The 17,716-nt window shown below is 55.4% G+C and overlaps 1 protein-coding gene across 3 annotated transcripts in view; it reads right to left on the reverse strand.

Annotated features, from left to right (window-relative positions):
- The window catches only part of KCNAB1 (potassium voltage-gated channel subfamily A regulatory beta subunit 1), a 49,990-nt gene that overhangs the window by 28,106 nt on the left and 4,168 nt on the right, over positions 1 to 17,716 (reverse strand). Inside the window, exon 1 of one of the 3 annotated variants that reach the window (XM_086754362.1) lies at positions 5,467 to 6,399. The exons of the other annotated variants lie outside the window; for them this stretch is intronic. Coding sequence (XP_086610488.1) covers positions 5,467 to 5,687 — 221 coding nt within the window. The 5' untranslated portion in view covers positions 5,688 to 6,399. Of the gene's footprint in view, positions 1 to 5,466; positions 6,400 to 17,716 lie in introns of those variants that run through there. 3 annotated transcript variants of the gene reach the window in all.

The raw sequence follows: 17,716 nt of genomic DNA on the forward strand, positions 1-17,716 counted from the left end.
GGCACCCATCCTCTAACAGTCCCCTCTGCGCTAACGCATGAGCCCGTGCCGCTCCGACCAGTGGCGTATTCCTCCTGGAGCTAGACCTCGCTTGAGGATACGTGATGAAGCTGGTGGATAGATATTTCCAAAGCCCCTAACAAATTAGAAACATTTTTATGAAGAATATTAGAATGCTTGAAAATAACACTAAAAACTCAATTTTTTCAATTCACTGAAGTCGATGTAGGAGGTTCTTGGCCTGGTTGGGTCTCCAGGGGAGAGAACCCTGAGCAGAAAAAATGCCTTTGCTGCAGAACCGCAGCGCCGGGAATCGCTCCTCAAAGCCACATGCGGAGAGCCGGGAAGCGGCCACGCTCAGCCGGGCAGGCACCGCCTGGGCAGTCGGCTTTAAAAAAAAAAAAAAAAAAAAAAGACATCTGCAAAGTCTTTGTTTACTGAAGATGAGAAAGCCAGAGAGCAAGCACACCTTGGACAAACTCCACGCGCTACCGCATTCTTAGCGTTTACACCCAAGTCAGTGTGTATTCAAACCTAAAGTTCACCTTGTCCATGCTGGTTCTAACATTGCAATGTCAACACGGCTTTTGCATCAATGTAATGGGATGAGAAAAATCCAGACCGCACAGAAACCCCAGCCTCGCTTCGCAGCGACGAACTCCTGGAGCGCCATCGGGAATTTGAGAGCAGCACAAACCAGCACTGACTGTGTTTGCTCAACTGATTCCTTTCTCTCCATCTTTGAGCTATCCCTGCTTTCTTCGTAGCCATTGTGAGCCACAGTCCTGGGGGAAAACGCATTGTGAATTCAGTGTAAATCCGTTCTGCTCACTGGATTGGGCTTAATTTACAGCAATAAAACCACGATCAGACGATGGGCAGTAAAAATCAACGTGATGCGGAGAGCTACTGAAATACTATGTGGTTTTATACCAAAATAATTGTGCCATTTGCATGCGAGTGCTTAAAACCACTCATAATTGCAGCAAGTTTAAATAACCCATGGCTTGCTAAATATAGGAGGTAGTTCAATCATAGAATCATAGAATCTGAAGGTTGGAAGAGACCTCCAAGGTCATCAAGTCCAAGCGTCAACTTTGCAGCCCAAGCTGGGCGGCGTGCGCTTCCAGACCTGCCAGGTTGGAAGTTTTTGACTCCCATAAGCCCACACCCGCACCAGCTGTACGGTCGGGCGCGTTGCACGGCGTCTGCGCACGGAGCGTGCTTTACGGGGCAGTCCTAGCATTAATAATACCACGCATCTACACAGGTTCCTCCTCCTCCGCGGGCGCTCAGCAGCTGGGCCGGGAACCTCTCGGTGCGGGATGTTTCCCAGGAGCGGGTCTGCTCTTCTCCTCCCTCCATGACCCTGGCAGGGAACGTGCTCCGGAGCATCGCTCCCCTCCGAGCTGGGATCTGCCATCCCGCGGGGCTGGAAAGCGTTGAGTTAACCGTAGGATCGGGAGTTTTATACTTGTTACGTACCCTAATTCCGACTGCCAGTGGATATTTATTTAGGCAGAGAAGTGGGATGAGGAATTCTTTGCGCTGCAGTATTTTTATTGTGCCCTTTAATAACTGTAATCGGCACGCAGAGCCAAGGGAGTGCTGCTCTGACCCTGGCCAAGTCAAGCCCACGGCAACCTTTCCCACCGGAGCCGCACACCCACCGCTGCTACGCAACACATGGGCAGCTCTTTATTAACGCCCTTCGACAATCGCCCACAATTTCAGGCACCGAGTGGAGAAGAATGCCTTCAAGCCGCTGAGGACTTTTCAGCCAGCGGGATGGGGTGACCTCCTCGGCCAGAACGCGGCCTCAGGGACGCGGGGAAGAGCCCGCGGCCCCGCAGCCTGGCAAGCAGCATCACCCAGGCAGCCAGCCAGAAAAAAATCCCGAGGAAGAAAACGACTGACCAGGCCACCCTGCACTGGGACTGCTGTAAGCGCAGGCACCCAGGAGGCCCAGACGTACCCCTTGCTCCAGGAGAAGGGCACGGACAGGCCCCTCGTGCGCACTCGGGTTCACGCCGGTGCCTTGCCCTCCAAGCTGAGCTCTGCGGCAGCTCGCGGGCGGCCGGGAAAGGTCTTAGGCTGGAGTTAATGGTCAAAGCTGCCGCCATCAATTATTTATGAACACAAAGAGATAGCCGAGCTGTGTAAATTGGGTCCCTCGTGCCCGTGTGCAGGCAGGGCTCTCACAAAGGGCTATTTTTGAACTGCTGACTGCCCGAAATCGGCAATGCAACGGATGGAGCCGGAGCTGAGCCCCAAGCCCTGTGCAGCTGAGTCCCAGGCACGGACCGGGCTCATCGGCCAGGCTGCCGGCATGAGCACGGGAAGGCTGGCGCAAGTCCCAGTTGGAGAAGTTATCCTCTGCGGTAGCCACGGCACGTCCCAAATAGCCCCTGCACACCAGAATCAGGGCTGGATTCACCTTATTGACAGCTTGGACTGGGCTGACAAGAAGTTAAGGAAGAATACAGGAAATTAGGAGGGAGAAGAACCCAGGCCGTGACCTTGTGGTGGTCCAAAGCAGGTGAGGGCCCAGCCTGCCAGCCCTCTTCCCATGCTGCACAGGGGAGGGACGCAAAAACACGCCCTTTGCTTTCAGCAGCGGTGTGGCAGATTGCCGTTTTCCAAGCCAAGCACTGCCAGTGCATCGTTTTCAAGGAAAGACTTGAAGTGATCCCAAATATTCTCCCCGAGCATCTGGGCAGGCTTACCAGTGGGACCAGACTGGAGCACTAGAAAGGACAAAAAGCAAAGCAGAGGTTTGCTCGCCCGAATGCCGCGGGAACGCACCTGAGTCCTCATGTTTGCAGCTGTTCCCCGACTGACGTATTTATTCCCATCAACTTTGTCTTTCCTATTCCTATCCGGTTGCTGAGCTGGAACGGGTCCAGAAACGCGCCGTTCGACGAAAAGGCCCCGAGCGGGCTCCTCTCCCGCCCCCACCCCTGTCACAGTCACAGCCCCCTTCTCTCCCTTTTACATAATCCCAGTGCATGGGGAGCGGCTGGCAGACGGGAGAGGCCGTGCCAGGGTCGGGAAGCATCCCGGGAGCTGCGGGGCGGCCCGGCCAGGGGAGCGGCAGCGTTGCTTAGGGGCTGCGGGGGCGGCGCGTGTCAGTATTTTTAGCGCAAAGCAAGTGGCAGCTTAGCTCGTGGGTCGTTTTAAGCAGCACACGCTGTAAAACTCGGCATCAGGGACACAATTTGAGTGGAAGATGAACTGGGAAAGACTTCATCTTCCAACGTAAGGGGGCTGAGGACTTTACAAGATCGTTATTGCAGCTGTTGGGAGAGGCCGAAGGCGCTGGCTCTTCCTCGGCCTGAGGAACCAGCCCCGGGGAGAACACGACACATCAGCTCCACCGCTGTGGTAGGCGTGCTCCCTACCCAAAGGTTATCTCAATCCGGCAGCGTCGCCGCCGAGCCCAGAGGGTCAGTCAGCTCTTCCTCCAAACTCCCCTTCGCTGCGTCTCTGGGGGGAGAAATCGGTTCTGGATATGGAGAGATTTGGGAGCAGAAACAGGGATTAGTCATAAAGATGAAACATCGGCCTCATCGCCAACAAGACGCTATTCCTGATGCAATTCCCCAAAGCCAGAAGCAGCCGAAGCCGGGAGAGCCGTCAGGGCTGTGCTGAGCAGCGCGGCAGAGCTCAGCCCTCCCTACCGTACCCTTATCTAGAGATAAAAGCCAGGAAGGATTTACAAAGGCCCAACTTCGGAGGCTGCAGGAGCTTTTGTGTCATCTGGGCAGCAAAGAATTGCAGTGTCGGTACCCTGATAGTGCCGGGAGCCCGCAGGAAATCAGCAGAGATAACCGCAGACAATTAGTACACAGTGTCCGTAAGCCTAACGAGCGGGAGAGAGATCATGTCTCTGAATGACGCGATCAAAGATGCTCTCCCACAGATGTGCTCAGAGGGGAAACTGAGGCAGGGCGGTGCAACAGCTCGGACCCAGCTGTGGGAGGGGAGAGGGGTGGTGGGGAGCTCCTGGCTGCCACTGCTCCACCGGCCCCTACTCCTGGACAGGCTGCGGGCATCTCATTAAAGGACAAGATATAATGACTTTGAGAGTTGCCTTTCTTCAGGCAGGACCTGCCACCACCCCCCAAGTACTGCCCTCCCCGTAGCCACAGCCAGCCCGCAGCGCCCAGGAGCCAGGGCTGCCATTCCTGGGACCCCCACCACTGAGCCTGTCCCACCACCCCCAGCACCCCGTGTCCCCACACCGTGCCAGCGAGCAAGCAAGGCTCCTGCTAAACGTTGGCCACGGCTCAGCGATGGGAACAAGCGGTCGGAAAGGCCGGGCTTCCACTCGGGCAAAGGCTCCGTGTTACTTATCGGCTGTTCAGGCGACTCACAGCAAACCGCGCCTGAGCGTCCCGTTCGCTCAGCTTCCGTACGCCCCGTCTATGCAGCTCCTGACATTTTCAGAACCGCCTAAACCAAGCCTTGTCCTGAGGCGCACGCACACCTGAATGTCGCGTAAGGGTGCTAAAGCCAGCCTGGCATCACGTCCATCCCAAGGACAGTAACATCAGCGTAACTGCCAAACCGCGTCCTCGCCCAGGCGCGGGTACGGCTGGCTGCGCAGGAGCGCCGGCCGTTATTTGATGGGCTGGGAACAGGCACCGCAGCCCCGCGCCCACGGCCTCGCTGCGGGGACTCCCTCGTGCCAGCCGCGGGGCAAGGGGTGCAGAGCATCTCCAGGCTGTTCCCTTCTCCCGGCCCCGGTAACATCACCCGTTCACTGCTGAGAGGGACATCCCGAGCAGGCGAAAGCCAGCCGCCAAAGTCTCGGGAACCCTCCTCGTTTTCAGCTGAAGGCGTGACGGAGACGCTGATCCGCTGCCCACACCGAGCCCTTCAGCCTGAAGTCACAGCCTCTCGTTATTTTTCCTGCCTGGGTTAGGAGGAGCACAAACCTGCAAGACGCACGAGGCGTTGTATAAGAACGCCCATGATTTATTTTTTTTCCTGCCTTTCACCTAAAATCGGCTTTGATCTCATCTTCCCCGAGTGAACCGGGTGAAAAGTCAGCAAGCGCTCGCCGTGACGAAACGGTACCCGAGGCGGAGGCGGCGTTTTGCTCCGCGCAACGTACTGCAAATGAACTTTTCCTCTCCAGCCTCAAACACGCTTTGCTAATTGATTTTTCTGCTCATTAGTAGCAATACAAGTTACACAGAGCACTTACCAGAAACCATCTTACCCCCACTGTGGTGCATTCACAGTGCTGTACAACCTACCCAGGCAAGTGGGGTTTTTGTATAAAATCACAAACACATACGCCTGCAAAAACGTTAACACCCAAGCGCTATTAAATTAGGCACAAGTTTCAAAAATCTATTAATAGCCTTAGCAGAGAGCTCTGCAAAATCAGCTGCAGCCAGAGGCAAAGTAAAGAGCCGTTACGCCGCAAGGTAACAAAGACCGACACCGTGACCATACCTATATTTCATGCCCGTTTGCTTTGCGGTGGATTCTTTTAAAGAAATGTGGTGCTGAGGGGTAAATGTCCCCAGACTGCGAGCGATAATCGCCACTGTTCGAAATTTTGCCCGGGCTGCATTCACCACGTTCGGGGTGGTGGTGTTCTGCTTGCTGATGAGCCTGTCTTCACCATTTCGACTCTTCAAGTTGTGCTCCGTGCAGGCGATGGACACTTGCATCGCGCCCTCGGTGCACCTTCAGCCACCGTCCAGGTCGCAGCCAGAGCCCCCGGCCGCCCCGGGGTCCCAAACGCTGCCGAGGGAACCGGCCGACCTCGGAGTGGCAGAAGAGGCGGGGGTCTCCGGGAGAGCCGGGCTGCGTCCCTCGGAGGAGAGAAGCCCCCAACTCGACAAAGCAATCACGCGAGCAGCCTTCCGCTCGCTCTCAGATCTCCCCTTGCGATATTTGCCGCTGCTCAGACAAAAGCATCCATCCAGTCAGGTGCTCGCGGAGACGCAGAGCTGCTCCTTCATGGTGAACCACCGCCGGCAGCCGCCGCCGCTCTGCCTTGATGCGGGCTTTGCCTCCGGTCGCCGGTTTTAAATCGATGCAGGCATGCTGCAAGGGCTGGCTCCAGCGCCCGCTGGACCGCGAACTGCTGAGCAGGCAGCCTCGCCGGCCGGGGAGCCGTCCGTCACCAGCCGCGTCCCTAAGGACCAGCAGCATCCATCGGCTCTCCTTCGCCCGCGTCCACCAGCCCCGCTACGTCCCACCCGGGGCCGGCAGCGGGTGCGAGGGGCGGCTGGGCCCCCGGCTCTGCGGCGGTCGCGGGATGGCCCGCGGGACTCGTGGGGAACGGGCCTTCTTTGTGCTCAGGGGGAAGGCAGCCGCTTCGGGCGGATGTCGCCCAGAAAAATAGCTGCCGGCATCGCTAAGCGAGCAGAGAACCTCTTACAGCAGGGAACAAGTCGATGTTAAAATGGGCTAATTATAGGAAAAAAAAAAAAAAAAGAGGAAGGGGGAGGGGGAGGAAAAAAAATCGCTCTGCTAGAGCGTGCCAGTGAGTTAACGCGTTAATCCTGTGCTTCTGGCACCCGGAGCCGCCGCCTGCAGACCCGGGCTGGCAGCAGCGCCAGGGTTAATCCCTTCTCCCCCAGCCGAATCAGCCGCAGCGCAAAGTCTTTGTGGGAAACCATCCCCATCCCTCCGCAGTGGAAGCGGCGAGCCCGCTGCCCACCACCCCGAGCCACCCCTCCCACGGCTTTGGGCTCTGGGGACAGGGGCAGCTGCTGGCCGGAGCGATGGGATGGTGAGGCAGGGCTTGGGGGGTGGTTGGGGGTCGCCCCCAAAACCCCTGCCCAGCCAGCAGAGCAGCCCCGGGGCAGGACGAGGGGCATGGAACAGCATTTTGGGCACATCCTGGGTGCAGACCCACAGGAGACAGGGCCCACGGGGTGTGCGTGGGTGGCAGCGCAGAGCCGGGGGGTGGGCGAGGGCTGGGGCTGTGGCTGCCCACCGTCCCTTCCCCAGCCCCACACGGTCCACAGGGGTTCCCCACGCCCCGCTCCTAAATCTGCCCCCCAGGCTCCCCGGAGGGCTGGGGTGAGGGTGGGGGCCCAGCACCCTGGGCTGCAGACCCCCCGGCCTCTCCAGTGACCCGCCAGGCTCTCTCCCACTCCCGGCACGGGAAGAGGGAGCGGCGGCAAGGAGAGAGAAGCTGGAGGTGCTGGCGCGGCGACGCCTGCCTGTGTTGAAGTCAGGGTGACGAACCCCTGATTTGGGGGCATATCATGGTTTTCTCCCTGCCGCCCCCAGTCCTGTGGAGGAGGGGGGAGCATGAGAGCGACTGGGTGGGCAGCCGGCAGCCAGCCAAGGCCACCCACCACCCAGGGTGACAGCTCCTGACTCTGCAGTTCGTTTATCTAACGGCTCATTAACACTTATCCTGCACGTTTCTTTGAGGGTGGAATGCGTTATAGCAGAGCAAAGAGAGTGGCTTTGTGATATTTTCCAAAAAATGACAGATAGTTAATTGAACCACGGACCCGCAAGCTCCCAGCGCAGCCCCCCTGGCCGGGTTGGGGGCAGACGGGGCCCTCGGCACGAGGTTCGGAGAGAGCCCCTCGACAGGGCACCCAGCGTGACGCGGCCGCGTGACTCCCGCGGGCCAGCTTTGCGTTTCGGAGCCCAAAGCACGGCTGACAAAACCGGGATCACTTCTCTCGCTGAGGGACACGTGGCATCCTCTCGCTGGGCAGAGATATTTCAAGACAATTTATTTTTACGCTCGCCCAGCGCAGCCAGCGGCTGGCGCTGCTGGTGACTTGGTCCTGGGTCGTGCCTCGGTCACCGTCACCCACGTGCTGGTCACCATCCCCACGGCTGCCCGTGCCCTGGGGTGCCAGGGAGGGGACGGAAAGGGACAGGCACGTCCGGCGCTGGCACGCCCCGCGAGGCGTGTTAACTCAAGCCGCTTAGCTTTGGAGGGGTTACAGTCTCTGCAAAGAAATACGTATTTAAATACGGAATTTATTTCATTTCCCTGAACAAGATAATCACTTCTAGACTAAAACGCTAGAATTTTGTACCACAAAAATCCTGAGCTTATAAAACCAGAGGTACGTGACAGGCTGGGCGGAGGGCAGAGCTGCGATGCGGCGGCAGCTCGGGCTCAGCCACGAGCCCCTGGCCGGGCTCTGCGTGCCCATCAGTGCCACCGAACCGCCGCGGCCGCAGCCGTTTGCCAAGACGTCCGTATGCATTCCCCCCGCTCCCCGAGGGAGATGCCCATCGTTCATCAAACAACTTGCTCAAAGTGCTCCCTCAAGCCAATCTGGTTTAACGAAGACACTCGTGAGCACGCTGAGCTTTGCCTTCCCTGCGATGCTCCTCACCCCCTGCCCCAGGAGCTGCTGCCACCGTCCCGGGGTTCGAAACAAAGCCGAGGGCCAGACACAGAGAGGCAGGATGCTCTGGGCGAGCGCAGGAGCCGGGAGATGTTTTGTGGCTCCTACACAAGAACCTGTTCCAGTGCCCTGAACGTCTGCTTCCCCGCCCTGGCCCCTGCAGAGGCGGGATGAGGAGCATCGCTGCAGCGAGCAGGATGGAAACCTCTAAAAAGGAAAAAAACCACTTTACTGGGAGCCGGCTTGGTCCCTGCGGAGGCACCGAGGGGAGCAGGGATGTGCAGCCGAGCAGGTGACGGATGCTCCGTCCCCTGTGCTCCGCGCAGGCAGGGCTCGTGGAGCCAGCTGAGCCGGGGGTGTGGGAGCTCTCAGGGGGCTGGGCAGCAGCACGAAAAGGAATAATAAATAAATGTTTCTGCAGCCCCAAATATAACAATGAAACGGGGTCCTTTGGTCCGGGTGGGATTAAACATTCAAGCTGCTGCAGACCCTGGCATGGCTCAAGCTGAACTCACAGTTTGCGTATTTTATTTTATTTTTTTTAAATTTCACCTTAGAGCAAAGCGACTTTGAAATGTTATGCCAAGCCTGGCTTGAGGCTTTGCTTCTGGACGGCTGCAGCCATCGGCTGTCTACGCTAATTGCCCCGCCACGCCGTTCTACCAAAGCCGAGCATTCCACCGGACAAATATCAGTTAGCACCTCGCTGTTCCGTTGCGTTTAACCTGGCTGCCAGCTAACCGCGTGTTCTGAGTAACACCAATACGCCGTGTACAAACCCTGGCAGCCTGTCACGACGGCAGCTCTCCATTTCCTTCCTTTCCCCTGCTCAGACCTCAGCGGCAGGCGGCACGCGCGGGAGCCACGTACGTGAATTAAACACCATGCACGCGACGAGGCCACATCGGCTGGTGGGCACGGCGTAAGGGTAGAGCAGATCACCTCCGCCTCCATCCCTGTGCCACTTGTGCTTTACCAAGTACAACCTTTCGGTGCTTTTCAGAAAATAAACTGCTTTTTTTCATCACCAGCTGCAAAGTTCATGTTGCTACCTGAAAAAGTAAACTGGAAATTTTAATTGATCTGTATAAAATCTCATCTTTTACATACACAATCTGAATATTTCTCAATCTTAACCTTGATTTCTTACAAAATGGTCTTTTAAATTTTGAGTCCTGATAGGCTGAAGCTTTTCCACCTAAAAACCGCCTTTCTTTATTTTATCTAACAGGCCAAACCTTGTTACTGCAGCCAGCGCCCATCCCCAGCTGCCTTTCCCAAATCCAGAGATGTCCCAGGCAGTAGTCTCCAAGACTTCACGAGAATTATTTTAGTATACTGTCAGAAATCCTTGATTTTCAGACTTCCACACAGTAACTCTTCCATGGCACAGCAGGAAAAGCTCAGGGAAATCCTGAGTTATGTCCCAATAAAAGTTTCATTGGGCCGTAAAAGCTCTGGTTACGAATAGAGCCTGTGCGCGTCGCCCCGCCGCCGCGCTCCATCTCAATCTGAAACCAGCTTTCCTGCTGGGCTAATTAATTATGAGTGCAGCTGTTCTGCCACAGCTCCATAAATCGGGCTGGTCGGACGCCGGCGGGATAACGGGAGAGCGGGGACAAGAGCCCAGGAAGGAGCCGGCGCTGGGACACGTCTCCCACGCGGGCTCCGCAGCGCTAATTCCAACGAGCGGCGGTGGGATGCTCACCCGAGGAGCGGTCCCAGCGGAGGCAGTGGCAACGAACGCCGCAGCGGTTTGCAGCTCCTTCGGGGCATATCTAAACCCACCAGGAACGGTCATTTTTCATAACAACGCTGGAGTCTTGGCAAGGAAACGAGCTGCAGAACAAAAGCATCACACTAATCTAGCAAACAGTCGGTGTGTTTTAACTGGTTTCGCATGAAAAACTTAATTTGCATTTGTAATTGGACTTGAGGGAGACCGAGCAAAATTCCCATTAAATATTTTTAGTTAAAACACGTCATTCTGGCAGGGTTTCGGCCGGGCTGGCCAGCGTGCCCAGCCCAGGCTGCCTCTGACAGCACAGGAGATCCGTTATCCGCTCCAGCCCCGCGGGCTCCGTCCTCCCAGAAGGGACGGAGACCGGGAGCGTACGAGCGGGGATGCGCCGAGGCCAGGCTATAAATCAGGCAGCGTCGTCCCAGCCCCGGGCAGGCGTGCGGTGTGAAGCTGTGAACGCTGCCCCGCTCCTCTGCAGGGACAACCCCCTGCGTCCGCGCTACGGATTCTTCAGCATGCGATGAAACAATAAACGAATCAAAACTGGCATGAAAAATACACTAGCTTTGCCTAATTCCAATTAGAAGTGAGCCAGATGTCAGCAGGGTCATAAACGTGAGCGATGGCTTCCCCGCCGGCAGCGCTGCCGGGGGTTTCTGCTCTGCCCGAGCGGGAGCCGAGCCTCCGGCGCAGAAACCTGCGGCTACGGCCGCGCCAGGCTGCCCTGCAGAAATGGGCCTTTAAAAATAACCGGCACCAAAGGAGAAAACTCACCCGTTCCAGCTTCCTAAACCCACCCAGTTTCAGAGCTGTCCCTTTTTTTTTTTTTTGCATGCATTTCTGCCTGACGTATGCAATCTGTACGTCATATAGAGAAACACTCATGGGGAACTCAGGAACAAACTCAGATTTAGATCAGATATCAGGAAATTTTTTTTTATGCTGAGGGTGGTGGCACACTGTCCCAGGTTGCCCAGAGAGGTGGTGGATGCCCCATCCCTGGAAACATCCCGGGCCACGTTGGCCGGGGCTCTGAGCAACCTGATCTGGTTGGAGATGGCCCTGCTCCTGGCAGGGGGGTTGGGCTGGGTGGGCTTTGAAGGTCCCTTCCCACCCAAACCCTTCTGTGATTCTAATTTTCAATTACCCTGGGTGCCCAAGGCACCGGCTTGCCAGCCAAATATCTTCAAATATCACCCAAGCGTTACTTGTGACTGCTTAAAACTCTAAATTAGCTGATACGAAGAAATACACTGCTACGGTCTCGGTCTTGGATGCCGAGTAACACACAGCTCCGTGCTGCCCTTTTCCGGGACGCGCTATAGCAGACGGACGACTAATTATCGCGCAATAATTTGATTCTCTGAGAGGAGCCAGCAGCGGGTCAGAATAAAGGTGAGCTACCTGAGACCCCGTTGTTTGCACAACTTTCTTCCAACGGACACCCCCTGCACAAACACCCCGCTCACCCAGGAGCCCTCGGCTTTTCTTGAGCTGCGTCCTTCTCCGGCCGGCGTGGGGCCCCACGCTCTTGTGAGCAAACTCAACGAAAGCTGAGTGTCTCCATCAGTGATTATCTCAGATAAACCAATACTGAACAATGAGCACTATTAAAATATCACCTTCCCAGTTTTTTTTTTTTAAATAATTTTAATTTTTCTCCTGAGATTCTCTCTTTCAGCTGCAACAACATTTTGAATTATTCAAGTGGGTGGCACAGGGTAAGAATCGCATCAGCTGCACCCAGCAAAACCCACACAAGCCCCCCCTCCCCGCGTCGGAGAGAGAGCTCTGCCCGTTGACCAGCGCTCCCAAAATCGCCAGAGGCAGCTGGTGGCATCAGCCATTGAGGAGAACGATGGCGTCGCCCAGAACGATGCCATTTGCTGTAACGCAGCAGATTAGGAAGAAATGATCTTCAGTACAATTAATTAATCATTGCCTTTTCACACTGCCGGGCTCCTCTTCGGGGAACGGGATACAGTGAAAATCGCTGCGGCAGCATTTCCTCTGCGCTTCGGTTACTAGCCTACATCACTAGTTAAAAAAAAAAAAAAAAAAATTGAAAAAAAGAAAAATAATTCCTGGACTTCTGGAGTCTGCTTGTTACCCGAACAGGGTAACTTCTCCCGTCGGGATGTTGTGCCAGGAAAAAGCCAGGGACTGCAGGAACTCTTTATCTCCCTGATTTTCCCTCCACTCCCTCTGGACTAAGGGTAAAAATATTGCTCTTTTCACTTCCAGAGCCCTCTCTGAAGGCTTTTCAGCTTTCATTTTTTGCACCCGCGGCAGGAGCACGATGTACCTCAGGGCAGTGCGATGTCATTTTAGTAAATTAAACGCAAGGTGCCACCGAGCCTTCAGGTGCTGGCCGAGCAGGGCCAAGCATCCCAAGCCAAGGATCCGCTGCGCTTCCCGGGGCCGTGCTGGCCAGGCGGCAGGCAGTCCCTGATCTCCCAGCGCATCCCAAACGGCACCGCACAACCACTTTCATGCTGGAGCGGCGCCCGCTTAATTAACAAAAGGATTTGCAGGAGCATCGTTTTATTGCCAAACGCATCACCGCTCACTGGGTCCTCAGGGAAAAAGAATAAATGACTCTTGCCATCTACGGGTGCCTTCTTCCGCGGGGTAAAACGTGCGTTTCATCACCCCAGCTGGGACAGGCAACCGAGGGGACCCGCTTACCCCTCCTGGGGCCAGACAGCCGGGATAAGTGGCTCCCCAACAGCCTCACTGTGCCTCTTTGGACACGCTAAGGACCCCCGTGTGCTTCAAACACCCCCAGAAAAAGTAGCAACCGCGCTACTGGAGTTACGGAAACGCCCGGTTGTCTTCCGAAGTCTTTCTGGCACAGGGATGCAGCCAAGCGACGATGAAAAGGCACATCAAAAACAAGGAAAAAAAAAAAAAGCTTATCAGGGGGTAGCAGGTTTGCAGTTTGGCCGTGGAAAAAGTTGCCTTTCAAGTCAGCATCCCCAGGCAGCAGCGCGCAGCGGAGCTGGGTGGCCGCAGTCGCACCCGTGGGGGCCTCTGCCTGGTGGGAGACGGGGAAATAGAAAGGTGGTTGCCTCAGCATGGGGAAAAACCACTCAAAAGTAAAAATACATCTCAGTGTCTCGTTTCGGCTTGTTAAACTGTAAAAAAAAAGCAACTTCTGGTTCAAAGAGCCAGCCCCGTCGCTGGCTGAGCGCGCAGAGGCAATGCCGGTACGCCCAGAGCACGCGGAACCCATTCGCACCCGCACCAGCACGACAGACGGCCCCGGGGACAGGAGAGTCCGTGACTGAAGGAGCAATGAAACACCATGGTTACCCCTGGCATTTCATAGCGGACAGCACCAGAAATCTGTGTATCTGGAAGTACCGGGAGCAGAATCCCTGACCACGCGCTCCAGCTCTCGCTATATTTGTTACTCCCACGTGATTTTACCACAGCGGGTCCCGGGAAGCGGCCGCGGGCCAGGGCCGTGCCGTGGGGCAGCCCCACGGCCGCTCCCCAGGAGCTGGGACCCCCATCCTTCAGGGCTGGCGTGGAACGTCACCGAAATCTCCATCCGCTCCCCGCAGCTGGCAGCCGGCTTCCTGGTGCCAGAGGAATTGTGAGGAAGAGGAGAAAACCGCAACCCGATGGCGAGGGATCCCTGCGCCCGACAGCTCTCCCAAAATTAAGCTTGGTTGGGCTCACGTTGTGTCTTTGCCTCTTCGATTCTGCCAAGTTCTTCCCGATACCCCCAGGTCTCAGAAGGGCACTTTTTATCCCAAACGTTTTTCCTTTGGAAACCACTAGACTGGACAAAGCATCGCAAAGGCCGGAGCTCTGAAACAAACCAGTGACCCTGACCACTGCTATGGGAGGTTTAGCTGGGATTTTCCTAAACTCAGCCCCGCTCCGAGCCACCACTCAGCAGTTTGTGTCCACGCGACGCACAGCAAGCTCCCAAAGTCAGCCCAAAGACTCCCAGAAAAAAATAAAACCAAGAAAAAAACTCTTTTAACCAAGACCGCACAGACTGAGTTTCATCCCAGGGCACGCGCGCAGACTGCAGATCTCAAACCCGCATATAAACATACCCATAAATATCCCAGACTTCCCAGTCAGCAAGCTGGGGAGACGCCGGACACGCGGCGGGGAGCAGGCTCAGCAGCAGCATCCCGCCCGCAGAGCCGGCGATTCTTCAGCATCTGGCAAGCGCAGGCTTCCCGGCGGGAGTCTGGCAGGAGCAGAAGGCGCGTGAAAAGCAGTAGCACGCGTGCAAATCTCGGCTGGTGCCCAGCCGGAGCTGCTGCTCTGCGCCCAGCTAAGGGCTAGCCGGGATTTATCGCTGGGGTGACGAACTGGGAGGACAAAATTGACATAGTCTTCCAGCTGCGGCGTGGGGAGCTGCCTTCGGAACAAGCGTGAGTCACCTTGGAAGTACCCTGGGGGGGTCTGAGCTTTTACACGGCTTTTGTGCCGTCGTGGAGGACTTCACACCACGAGAGGAAGCATATGGACACGCGTGTGTATGTACAGGTGTGCGCAGGCACGCACGCGTGTGTTTACTGCTGGTGATGGCTCACGCCGCACACAGGCTATCGGCGCCGCTTTTCCAGGTTTCTTACCCCAAGGAGGAAATCCCGTGCCACAAACGCACACAGGCGGATACCCCGTTCGCATCCTGACCCGCACGCGTCCCCTGCTCTCACCCCATCCTCCCCCCATTAGTGTGTGCCATGGGCAAGAACCCCCAAAAAATAACACAAAAAAACAAAGAGTGAGTGGAAACAAATCATTTGGAAAAAGGACGGACATGGGAATATCTGCCATCAGCGTTGCGCTAGCTAGCAGGCACCGTAGTTTGGATAGACTAAAAAAATAAAAACTTATGAAATATTAGACTGGCTGTTAAAAAAAAGGACGCAGCTGGATGCGGCTCTGTAGATGAACCTGCCCAGGAAATGGGGAAAACACCAACGCCGTGAGCTACATCCCAACAAATATCGCAGAACGCTGCTCTGAACCGAGCAGATCCAGGCGGGGTTACAGCGCAGGATTATAGGACCGTATCAAGGGCTCTTGGATATTTTGCCATCTAAATATTGGATAATTTAAAGCTTCTGTACATTAAATGAGCCTGTCCGAGGGAGCCTGGAAAAGCAGCTCTGGGAAAGGGTTCATTCCCAAATTCCTCTCTTCTGCAGGGGTACTGACATGACCCCTGAAGTCATCTCAGCTTTCTGCCATTTAAAAATTTGCCGTGCTGGAGCTGCCTTTGTGTTTAATAGCCCTTGATGGCCTTGCCTGACAGCTAACACCACTTCGAACGTGCTCATCCTTCCAGCACCCAACACGTCCCACGGCAGCAGGTTCCCAATCCCATCACAAGATGCAGGGAAAGCATTCTCTGTGTTCCAGGCCTGTTGTCCAGAAATTTCACCTGCCTTCCCCCCAGTTCCTGCCTCATGGGAGACAGCAAACTACTTGCTACTGCTCCTAACTTTAAGCACATCTGCTATAATCCCTGCCAATCATTTCTTCCCCAGCTGAAATCCTGTTTAATCGCCCGGCGCGGGGACAATCCCATCGCTCAGAGGCCTCTGCTTTCCATAGCCCAGCTTACCCGCTCCGTTTGAAATGGGGTGGCAGGATTTGAGATGTCAGCTCCCAGAAAATCCTTTTTTTTTTTTTTTATTTTACTGTTACGCACGTTACGTTTTCTAAAACGGGGCTTGCCTTTCTGTCTACATAACTCAGGGCTGGGGGGCAGTTTTCAGTGATGGTTCTGCAGGAGCATTTTATCATTTTGCTCACGGTGGTCCCCACAAAACGCTGGCGCTCACGAGAAGCCTTTGGCTATTTCAGGGTTCCATCCTCTTACCCGAGTGCCATAATTATCTCAGCGCGGTTGCCAGACTGGAGAGCCTGTCCAGTAAATCCGCTGTCCGGTCTCTGTATGGGACCCTCAGCATGGCAATCCTGAATTTCAACTTCAGCTGCAGCTGCCGGAGCACAGAGACGCTCTTTTAGAGCGGAATATCGAGAAATTTCCCAGTCACCGCTTCCCGGCGCGAGCACAGACCCAGCCCGCGCAGCTCGGTCTCTAAGAGCTCAAACCCCGGCAAAGCGCGCACGGAAGGCAGCCGCGCAATGAACGCCCCGTTGGGTAACGAGACACCAAATTGGCTTTGCGAACGGCGTTTCATCTGGGAGAAATATGATTGGCACGGGAAACGACCCCAGGCAGGCACGGCTGCGCCTGGGTTAGTCAGAAGCAGGCTGAGCTCGGCTGTATTTGCTAAGGCAGTGAAAGGAAAAGGAACCAATCCTCCCATCAATAAACCAGTGAGGAGTGTTTAGTGAGTGTTTCCTGTTAACAATTCATTACTGTCCACCGTAATTAAATAGCTCTTAATCACAAGGCGGGGTTTATTGAGCGGTCTGCAGAGCAGACCTATGGACACCTGAAGAGATGGCTGGCAGGCCGAACAAGCCGTGCAGGAAAAAAAACGTTCAGGCTCACAGTCAGACCACAGCCCTCCGCACCGGGTAGAGCCTCAAGGCCAAGACCAGCTACCCCAGGGCACCAGACAGCCCCGGAACATCTCACTAATTACGTTTTTCTGTGACTTACAACCTGGGGGCTGGGGACTGGATGTCCCAGCCTTCCTACGGAAGTTTTCTCCCCCAGCTCTTTGCAGGGTTTCTCCTCCAGGCTGGGCAGGTTTTCCGTACTAACACCGACCGCTCCAAACACAGCTGCCACACGGGATTTCCTAATCAGAAGGGGAGCAAAAGAATTTCTCATTAGAAGGGAGGCAAGCTTCCAGAGCCAAAAACTCCCCAGTTAATCAGGGTCTCTCGCTCGGGGACGGCATCGCTCCTGCGAGCCCGCAGTGACGCCAGGGATTACCTCTGCCACAGCTCTGCTCATGGCATCCCTGGGATGCCATTCCTCTGCCTCTGGACGTTTTCCCTTTTCATCCCTGGAACACTGCGGGGCTCCGCTCTCCTATTTACCTCGGCTTTTAAGGCTGCGTAACCCCAGCGTGCTCCGAGGATTCCCAGCCGGTGCCGGCAGAGCCGCAAAGCCCATCGCCGTTTCTTCTGACGCTGGCTCCCGAGCACTTCTCCCGCACGTTCGCTCCTCCCCAGACGGCATCTCCGAACCACGACAAATTCCCCCGGCTGGCAGCTAAAGCTGTGACACAACTGTGCTGTTTCCATAAAAACAGTAAATATGTTGTCTTATTTCAATTTTCAGACCAGCCACAGGCAAAAGCCAATCTCCAGGGAAAACAACCGTTTTGAATAAAACTTTCTTTTACCAGAAGCACAGAGAATGTGTCTGCTTTCCATACGGATGTCATCCTTCTCAATGACTTGCTTTTGAAACAAAACAAAGTGACAGCCAGTAGACAACGCTCACCAATGTCTTCTTCACCCACGGTCTCCTGTTTTAAACCTGTTACCCCTCGTCCTATCGCAACAGGCCCTGCATTTTTTCACTAAAACATCAGGAGCAGTAAATCACACAAATTTGAAAGAGGCCGTTCAGTAGTCGAACACAAACAACTAATGTTAGAGGAGAAAGATCAAATTCAAATATCTAAGAGACGAGGTCACATGCATTTTGCTTTGC

The sequence above is a fragment of the Chlamydotis macqueenii genome, chromosome 9 (genome assembly GCF_036417535.1).
Source record: "Chlamydotis macqueenii isolate bChlMac1 chromosome 9, bChlMac1.mat, whole genome shotgun sequence".
Taxonomy (NCBI): domain Eukaryota; kingdom Metazoa; phylum Chordata; class Aves; order Otidiformes; family Otididae; genus Chlamydotis; species Chlamydotis macqueenii.